This window comes from Gadus chalcogrammus, chromosome 4 (assembly GCF_026213295.1).
Source record: "Gadus chalcogrammus isolate NIFS_2021 chromosome 4, NIFS_Gcha_1.0, whole genome shotgun sequence".
NCBI classification, from domain to species: domain Eukaryota; kingdom Metazoa; phylum Chordata; class Actinopteri; order Gadiformes; family Gadidae; genus Gadus; species Gadus chalcogrammus.
The window spans coordinates 8,659,462-8,669,461 of record NC_079415.1 but is presented as its reverse complement, the minus strand read 5'-3'; the positions used below and the strand labels follow the sequence as shown (position 1 = coordinate 8,669,461).

At 48.9% G+C, this 10,000-nt stretch overlaps 1 protein-coding gene across 1 annotated transcript in view; it reads right to left on the bottom strand.

Moving 5' to 3' along the window:
- trabd2a (TraB domain containing 2A) overlaps window positions 1-10,000 on the bottom strand; it is a 55,688-nt gene that overhangs the window by 4,618 nt on the left and 41,070 nt on the right. Inside the window, exons 5-6 of the mRNA XM_056589225.1 lie at window positions 4,358-4,448; window positions 2,294-2,590 (exon numbers count right to left, since the gene is read on the bottom strand). Coding sequence (XP_056445200.1) covers window positions 2,294-2,590; window positions 4,358-4,448 — 388 coding nt within the window. The remainder of the gene's footprint in view (window positions 1-2,293; window positions 2,591-4,357; window positions 4,449-10,000) is intronic.

Sequence of the window (10,000 nt, the reverse complement as noted above, 5' to 3'; positions counted from 1 at the left end):
AGGTCCACATCTATCTTCTTTCAGTGTGTGTTTGTGCGTGTGTGAATCCTGAAAGACAGAACCAAACACACATACTACTATGTTTTTTTGGCTACTAGGTCCCTATGTCTTCCCCCCCTTCCTTTATCCGTCACACACGTCACACACACACACACACACACACACACACACACACACACACACACACACACACACACACACACACACACACACACACACACACACACACACACACACACACACACACACACACACACAGACAAGACGGGACATCACCACCCTGAGTATCAACTCTTCAGACATGAAGACACACAAACAGCAAAGGTCTCCTCTGTTAGTTCAGGAACGCGTTAGCTTCCTCTCGCCTTACGTGTATATAAACGGACCTGTCGACGGGCGTGGAAAAAAACGCAGACATAATGTATACAAATCCGCTTCCAACTCTTTTTCTATTCATGGGTTTATTTCTTCAAAAAATACTTTTACCGTCTCGCGAAATTACTGTCAACTCGTATTGAAAGCTGAATCCTAAACGCCAGCAGTAAGAGCAGTTTCACAAGAAGTCTGTGTCTAACTCTTCTAACTCAGCAAAACATTGCTACCTGGCCCGCCCCTGAAAGGATTTAGAAAACGCCAGATAGGTTGAACCATGACAAAGTACTCTTTTACTCTAGAACGCCAACAGCCTTCGTCGTATGATCTGTTAACATCAGGTACCCCAGAAGAAAACAATGGTAGTCCATGAGGATGAGACAGCGATAGAGTGAGAGAGAGAAATGGTGCGTGATGGAATATTTGAGCAGGATAACTATTTTAGTATCCATCACATCCACAGCTGCAGTACTCCTCTGTACTCCTCAGAAAAGTGATCTCAGTATGATTTCCTGCTAACTGAAGATCTGCCTTTCTATCGGTGTGTGTGTGCCTCTAAATGTGTGTGTGTCTGTTTCTGTGTGTGTGTCTGTTTCTGTGTGTGTGTGTGTGTGTGTGTGTGTGTGTGTATTAAGTATTGTTTTTCCTAAATAAAACATGCAGATTCAGATCTGGACAACAGGAAGAAGACTGTGTAAAGCGTTCGGTGTTCCGGTGTCTGGTTATTCCGGGGAAGTGGAGAGAGAGGGGTTCCATCCCAGTGGACCACACCTTGTGATCCAGCCCTGCTTTCTCATCCCCTCTGAAAGGTGAGCTTGTTTTGTTGGCCGGTTAGTCCCTGCCTGAAGCTACCGAGAGACCAACACCGGATGCTGTCTAGGATTTCCCAGGCTGAAGACACTTCATATCAGCAGCCAGTCCGGGCCTATACCACACATGGGGGGTTTGCATAAACGTGTTTGTGGGTGTGCGTGTGCGTGTGTGTGTGTGTGTGTTTCTATATATGTATGTGGGAATGTGCATGTGAGTGCACACATGTGTGTAGGGATGCATATGCATGTGCATGTGTTCGAGCAGGGAGATCAGCGCAGTTATCCGAGACTCCGTCTGCTCCAGCCTACAGCCTACAGCGCACCACCGGGAAGTTTCAGCTCTATAGACCAACCCAGAGACGGATTCAGATTCAATTACCGCCTAACACATATCTCCGCTGTCACCTATTAACCCTTCTCCTAATCCCTCCTCCCCCTCACCGCTGTCCTCAATCATCTGCCACCTTGTCAGCGAACCACCAGAATCATTTCCAAACCCGCTCCCTCTCTCCTCTCTCTCCCAATTCTCCTCTCCCGTTCCGCCCCTCCCTCCTCTCCCTCTCTCCCCCTTTTTTCCCCTCTCCTCTCTCTCCAAACTCTCCTCTCCCTCTCCCTCCTCTCCCCTCTCTCCCCTCTTTCTCCTCTCCCTCAGTGCAAACCATTCATCCCAGGGGCACTACCAAGACGCAGACCTGGACCAACCTCTCTTTGAGGGATTTCCTTTTCTACCTATCACCTTTCTTTATGCATCTCCTATGTTGAAGTTTGTATTCGTTTTTGTGTTTCATCTCTCTCTCTCTTTCAACTCTCTCTCTCTCTGATTTAAGGCGTGTCCAAGGGATGGCACAGATATGTGATTGCCCCCCCCCGAGTGTCACCCCAACTCAACGTGGCAGGTGATGGGATATGAACTTGTCAATCAAAACAAACACCAAACAGCCCACATTTGTACCGTCCTAGTTTGTGCCATGCAAACTAGGATTTGTCATACGGGCCACCAAGGGTCGTGCTGTGGACCGGGGCTTCTCCGGCCTCCCTCTGTGCCCCCCTAAACAGTGTGGACCCCCCCACCCACCACCCAGCCCAAGCCACCCAGCCCCCCCCCTCACCTCTCCTCGATGCGCACCCACAGGTCGTTGAAGTGGCGGTGCCGCTGCTTCTTCTGCTTGTTCCTCCTCTTCTTCTTCATCATCCTGCGCCGCTCCGCCTTCTGCAGGAGGTCCAGGCTGGGGGGCAGCAGGGCTTCCTCGTCCTCCTCGTCCTCCCCCCCCTCCAGGTGGAAGCGGCCCCCCAGGTGGGCGTCCTGCTCGGGGCCCGGGAGCTCGTGCAGGAAGGGCACCAGCTGCGGGGGCGCGGCCTCCCGCCCGTGGCCCTCCGTCTCCGTCGGGTCAGAGGGTCTGGACCTCCTGGTGGGGGGGGGGGGGGAGTAGAACAGAAACAGACGTCTTTAATTGTGTAACAATAATTTTAAACTTCATCACTAATAGTGAGGAGGTGGTCTTCATTGGAGCAAGGCTATGTTTGATGTTATGCTCATTTGATCACGGCCCCTCAGTTGGAAGCGGGTCAACCGTGGTAGGGTTAATGTTTACAAAAGCAAAAGCATGTGTGGTTTTAATTCAAGTTCTTAGAAAATGTCAGCAATGGAAATGGTTTAATATTTTCAGTTCTTAAGTGCTTATGGGCTTACTGTTGTGTTGCCTCTGGTGATATCAATGAAGACGGACACATGTTTGTAGGCGAACACACGGACAGACACACACACACACACACACATGAATACACACACACACACACACACACACACACACTAACACAAACACACGCATACACACACACACACACACACACACACACACACACACACACACGCACACAAACACAAACACACACACACGCACACACACACATACACACACACACACACAAAGGTAGAGCACCGAAATTGCGAAAGTGACGAAAAAGTTTATTGCAACGATCGCATTTGGAAAAAAGGAAGCCACTGCAATCCGGCTTGCACCTTGTCTCAATCTGTCTTAATGCTGGCCTGTTCAACTGCAGTTGAAGAGCAAGAGTGTACAATCTAACTCTCCCTCCCTTTCTCTCACTGTTATCGCCCCATCCCACTGACTTCCAGCACTGCGTACGCACCGGGGGTCTACGATGCGTAGACACACGCACTCTCACCTCCCAGCTTGTGTTTAATACATCTGGGACTCTGCGTGGGAACCCTGACTGCGCGTGTTCCTGGGCGTGTTTGCCTGCACAGCCCTTGTCTATTCATCCGGCCACAGATAGGGCCCGATGAAAGCCGAGATAGCCACCCACGTTGAGGCGGGCCATGGGAGATGCCGTGCTTCATAACCCGAGCGGAAGAGACCTGCTTCACTTCCCCTCTGCCACAACACCATCTCCCTGACGGCTGGCCAGGGCCCACATATTTATCTACAGGTCAACCACAATGGCGGGGGCAACGCACCAATACATGTTGAAAAGGAAAGAACTCAAGGGTGGCGCGTAAACACGCAACACACACGGACAGCTATTATTATCAGCGAGCCGTTAAAGACGGGAGACATAACAACTCTTTTTCAGTTTCTCCACTGGGCCATACATTCTCGTTCTGAGAACCCACCAGAGAATGTCTCGCGGCACGAACATACCTGCAGACTTAAAGTGCCTTTCAGGGAGTTATCGGGGTAGCGATCCAAAATGCTACGGAACACGAATGCATGCACCCCACACACACGCACACACACACACACACACACGCACACACGTACCGACCACACACATATGCACACGCACAGGACAGACAAACATACACACTCCAGTTTTGGAGATGTTTGAGTGAAGCCTTGGGTCTTTTCTTGTTGACCAGAGGTCTACTTAGGGCCTCTTTTCATTAAAGTCTTAAGAGGTCTAGAAATCAAAGGCTAAAGCCCCTAACCCGCACGTATTAGCCTGGAACCGCTCGGCCCATTCTCGATTTCTACAATGATGCTTAACGTGCACGTTAAAAGCGTAGCATCGCCAAGGCAACCCACATGAGCACGGGTAGAAACGTATGTGTCTGAAGCACAAGTACCAGTTCAGGTGTGCGTGCGTGTGTGTGTGTGTGTGTGTGTGCATGCGTGTGTGAGTATGCAGGCACGTGACCCGGGCCTGTTTACCTGCTGATTGGCTGGCCGGCGGGGGTGTGCTCCACCTCGTAACCCTGGCGACGCAGGACGTCTATCACCGTGTTGTTTCCGAGGAAGTGACCTGCAACAAGGAAACACAGGGTTCAACTCTCCACATCCACCAATCACGGCGCATGTCTTTCACACACACGCACAAACACACACACAGCCAAGCACACACACATACACACGAGGCAAACGCACAAACATACACACATACACACATGCAGCCAGGCACACGCCAACACTCACATACACACAAGCAAACCTACACACATACACACATGCGCACAAACGTACCCACACACAAGAACAAAGGTGCACATTATTTTAAGAAGGAGATGATTAATGTCCTATAATAGAAAGAATATATCTTAGCTATCAGAATGTGTATGTAAGTATGAATGGTTCCTAATTGATGACTGTATGTATGTATGTGTGTATAGTATGTATGTATAGTATGTATGGTTTACTAGCAAAATCAAGAACCGGAAACTTGGGCCCTGGTGAGTTGACAGAACGGAGAGAAGAAAAATGACAGGAAAGGTAAAAGTGAAACATTACCCATCATGCACTCAGGCACACATATACAAACACACACACACACACACACACACACACACACACACATATGCAGACACACACACACACACGGGCAGACACAAATATATCACTGTCAGCATATTTTTCCCAGTGCAGTTTTCAGTCATGTTTGGAGGGGGGGGGCAGCATGGCCTGCACACACTCAAACAGCAGATGGCTGCGTCATCAGCTCCAGATAAAGTCTAAGTGCAGTCTTAGTGGCGGAGGTTTCCCCAGAGGGCCCTTCACAATAAAGGCGTGTTTGTACTGAGAGCCGCATGGCCAGAAGGCCTCAGAAGCTGAAAACAAGAGACAGGTGAGCAGCACTAAGAACAGAACAGGCCAATGAAATGGTGAATTAAAGCCATTACGACAGGCCCTTGTTCCTGTTGGCATATGGGCTGCTGTTGCTTTTGTAGCCCGTGTTGTTTAAGTGATAAGATACAGGAGAATTTGCATTTCACATTCGGGCTCTTGGCATGGATTCTTCCACTGTTCTGCTCTTTCCACGGCTGCGGTGGTTTTGCTCTTTGTTTGCAGTTCCTTTTTACTTCATGCACGTGCCAAGACGTTATGTACATTTACATTCTCTTGCACGCATTCCAAACTACAGACTTATTTACATACTTCTATAATTGCAGCGCTAAGATCCAAATATTTCAGGGTTTATTCCTCAAACCTAATCACATTCTCTTTTATTAACAATCCACCCTCTCCCTATACCCTCTCCTTCCCTTCGCCCCCATGCCTCTCATCATTTCGCTATTCCTCCCAACCCTAACTACTAAGCTTTCCATCTCTATTCCCTCCATTGTTTCCAGTCCTGTTTTTCCGCACTGTCGTTCTCTCACCTCCTCCGGTCGCATTCCCCATCCTCTCTCGGTGTCTCTGTTCTCCATCACACCGTCTCTTCCTAAATCCAGACCTCACGTGTCTATGTTGGCCTCCAGGTTTGTCTGGATTTATGTTCTAAGGTCTCATCCTCTGAGCCTTTCCCTCGGTTTCACCCCATCATGGGGGGTGTTGCTATCAGTAATGCTATTGACAGCTATTTCGATATCAGTTGCGGTTTCGGTTGGGCTGGAGTTTGGAGTTTAATCCTTAGTGCTTTTCAATTTAAACCTTTTCTGAAAGAGGTATAGAGTGAGCAAAATAGGGAGGTTAGATTATAGAGAGAGGGAGAGAGAGAGAGAGAGAGAGAGAGAGAGAGAGAGAGAGAGAGAGATAGAGAGAGAGAGAGAGAGAGAGAGAGAGAGAGAGAGAGAGAGAGAGAGAGATAGAGAGGGTGAGAGAGAGAGAGGGGTTAAGAGATGGAGAGAGGGGTTAAGAGATGGAGAGAGAGAGAGAGAGAGAGAGAGAGAGAGAGAGAGAGAGAGAGAGAGAGAGAGAGAGAGAGAGAGAGAGGGGTTAAAAGACGGAGAGAGAGAGAGAGAGAGAGAGAGAGAGAGAGAGAGAGAGAGAGAGAGAGAGAGAGAGAGGGGTTAAAAGACGGAGAGAGAGAGAGAGAGAGAGAGAGGGCTTAAAAGATGGAGATAGAAAAGAGCGAGTGAATGAGACAGCGAGAGAGAGAGAGAGAGAGAGAGAGAGAGAGAGAGAGAGAGAGAGAGAGAGAGAGAGAGAGAGAGAGAGAGAGAGAGATCTACAGAAACAGATAAAGCGACGTATATACAGCGCCGGAAATAGAGATAAATACAGACTGAAGAATAGACAGACACCTCTATGTCTCTGCTTCTCTCTCTCTCTCTCCCTCTGTCTCCCTCCCTCGCTGACCTCCTCGGCTAGGTGAAGTGGGGCCCATTGAGGCTCCAGGTTGCTGTGTCAGGAGGTCTCTCTCTCGGCCCCTCACCCTGACAAAAGGGGGTCCGGGGCCTCATTGTTTGGCTCCGTTCAGCCGCGGCCACGCTGAGATGTGTAAACAAAGGCCCGGCGTTCTGCCCTGCTTCAGAGCCGTCCGCAGAGAGTGAGAGAGAGAGATAGAGAGAGAGAGAGAGAGAGAGATAGAGAGAGAGAGAGAGAGAGAGAGAGAGAGAGAGAGAGAGAGAGAGAGAGAGAGAGAGAGAGCTGTGTGTGATGTCGCCCCTCTGGGGACCCCGGGTGACGTCCCCACAAGCCAGTAAAACAAGGAGTTTACATGTCCATGTCCCAAAGGTGTTGGCTGAGGACATGTGCCTGTGTGTGTGTGTGTGTGTGTGTGTGTGTGTGTGTGTGTGTGTGTGTGTGTGTGTGTGTGTGTGTGTGTGTGTGTGTGTGTGTGTGTGTGTGTGTGTGTGTGTGTGTGTGTGTGTGTGTGTGCACGCGTACTGGCTGAGGACATGTGCCAGTGTGTGTATGCATGTGTGCAAGTGTGCGTGCGCGAGTGTGTGTGCCAGTGCTTGTGTGTGTGTGTGTGTGCGTGTGTGTGTGTGTGCAGAACAGTTGATCCAACATCCTGGCCCCCGTGTCTGAAACCTGCAGTGCTGAACTCCTACCGCAGCTCTCAATGATGATGGTCTTCAGTCAACCCGACCACCGACCGCCGTGATGCAATCGGTGGTCGCGCTAGCTGGGTCTTTATATTTTGTCAGTAATCCTGGTCATTAATGGGGGACTAAGTTGTTTACACTGACCTCAGCTAAAGCGTTTAGGAATACTAGACCCGAAAGTCTGAAACAAACGGAGGTATTCGGTTCAACATGGCGAAAGTCTGACATACTTTTACCTAGCCTGTCTTGCATAGAAACGAATGCAACATTTAAAAGGGACATTTGTGGGCAACAATTGGTTTAATTAAACAAAGCAAAACCCCCCAGCTTGATGGAGAAGCCAATATGTATACATCAAATGAATACCTTCAGAGGGAAGGAAGTGGCAGCATTTCGTCACATTGAGTACCCAGAGTTACGCAGGGGTTCTGGGGTAGGAAGGGTCAATATGGCTGATGATGGCGAGAGAAAGAAACACAAACACAAAGAGACAGAGAGCAGGACAGTCCCCCCGGCTGTCCCAGCTTCAGGACAACAGAGCAGTGTGATTTATGTGTGTTTACTTGAGGGGATTAAGGTGGCACCAATGGAGCTGCCCACCACAATGTGCAGCCAGGGAGGGGGTCCGCACATCAAAGGGACACGTGTTTTCACACACACACACACACACACACACACACACACACACACACACACACACACACACACACACACACACACACACACACACACACACACACACACACACACACACACACACACACACACACACACACACACGGCACATGTGTATGAGAATGCATGTGCACTTTCTAATACAAAGTGAACCATCAATCCTGTCCTATCCCCAAAGGCCTGAATGTGTCCAAACACTTTGTGGGAAAAATTTGAAAGGTTAAAGCACTAATCAAGAAAGGTGGCTGCGTGTGTGTGTGTGTGTGTGTGTGTGTGTGTGTGTGTGTGTGTGTGTGTGTGTGTGTGTGTGTGTGTGTGTGTGTGAGTGTGTGTGTGTGTGTGTGTGTGTGTGTGTGTGTGTGCAGACATTGAAGGATGGTGGGTCAACCTTTAAAAAAGAAAACTCTAAAACATGTGGGGTTGTGGAGAGTGGAGCTGAGAAGACCCAGGGTGAGTCTCCTTATGCAATCAAATCCCAAAGCACGTGGAGGCATCCGGGCTGTGGTGCTCCGATATCCCTTATTATTTTCCATCTCTTAGACCACAATGCACCTGTGCACCACTGCATCAAAACAACTGAAAAGGGCAAAGACCGGCATTGCACTCCAAAAGGGTCTCCGAGCAACACGAGGGTCTTGCGTCCTTTGATCTCCAAACGGCAGCTTAATAAGCACCACTGGAAGGTTCCACTGCCCGTCCATGGAGAAGGAAGACAGATGGTTTATGACGATGGGCTCCTATTCTTCTGGCTCTATGGAAACACCACTCCCACCGCTGATTGGAGTCTACTTTGCATGAGTGGATTATCCTGCTGATTGCTCTCTGGGGGTGCATGGCCCCGCACTTTTTCTCCACTCCCCGCTTTCCCCTTGCCTAACCTTCACTATGAGACTGTGTGAACGCGCTCACAAAAGACTGTGTTTATGTAGGGGTTTACTAGCCAGTAGGGTCGTTTAAAAACCTGAATGCCTTAACGTCCACACAGACGTGTGAATTCATGGGTCGAAGTCGGTGTCGACCACGCAGGGGGACAGGGAGTTTGGATATTTTCTGCTCAGGACCACCATAAGCCCTTTGGATCAGAGTGAGGGTGTCAAACCAGTGCCTCCTCAAACGGTGCACTGGTCTAAGACTAGAGGTTCATTGACCCTGCACTCCTCTGGCCTTCTCTTGACAGACAGTGTGAATACACTGAGTGCTTGATCTGAATCAATGGAGTACATTGAGGCATCTCTTCAGAGAAACACCATGTCTTTGTTTGTCTTTCATTGCTTTGAGAGTGGAACTCAAAGCAACCAGGCGGTTTACCGTCTGTTGATGATGATATCTTCATGCCAGAGGGAAGTAATCCCATTTGGGGCGAATAAAAAAATCTTTTGCTGGATTATTTCCCATTGCTATGATTTCATAATTATGCTCAATGTGTGTTCTTACATCTTAACTGCTTTGTTTGCTCTAGTGTGTGTTGTCTCTATCGAGGCTTTCAGATGCTAGCAATTCAGCTACTTTTACGAATATTGTTTTAATTCTCTTTTGTTTATCTTGGCTGTGAAATATGAAATGAGCAATAGTTTCTCATAACTCTTTTAGGTAGACTCTCGACGCCTAGTCTCCCCATATTTCGAGGAAGACCAAACAGCAGCCCCAGCTGGTAGCGTCACAGTGCCCGACTTCGTACAAATACATCTCCACGTCACCAGCAGTTCACCTTAACAATAAGCCGATTCATGTTTCTTTTCATCGGCGAAAAAGGCCAGCCTGTATATGCTTGGTCATGGAATTACAAACGCAAACAACCTGTGGACATCTCTGATTAAACTTGATTGATGTCCCTGCGAGAGCCACAGAAAATTATGTTTTTAACGGTTTAGGCTTTCCTGAAATTAGCCGTCCATACGGGATGTGGATCTTGGCA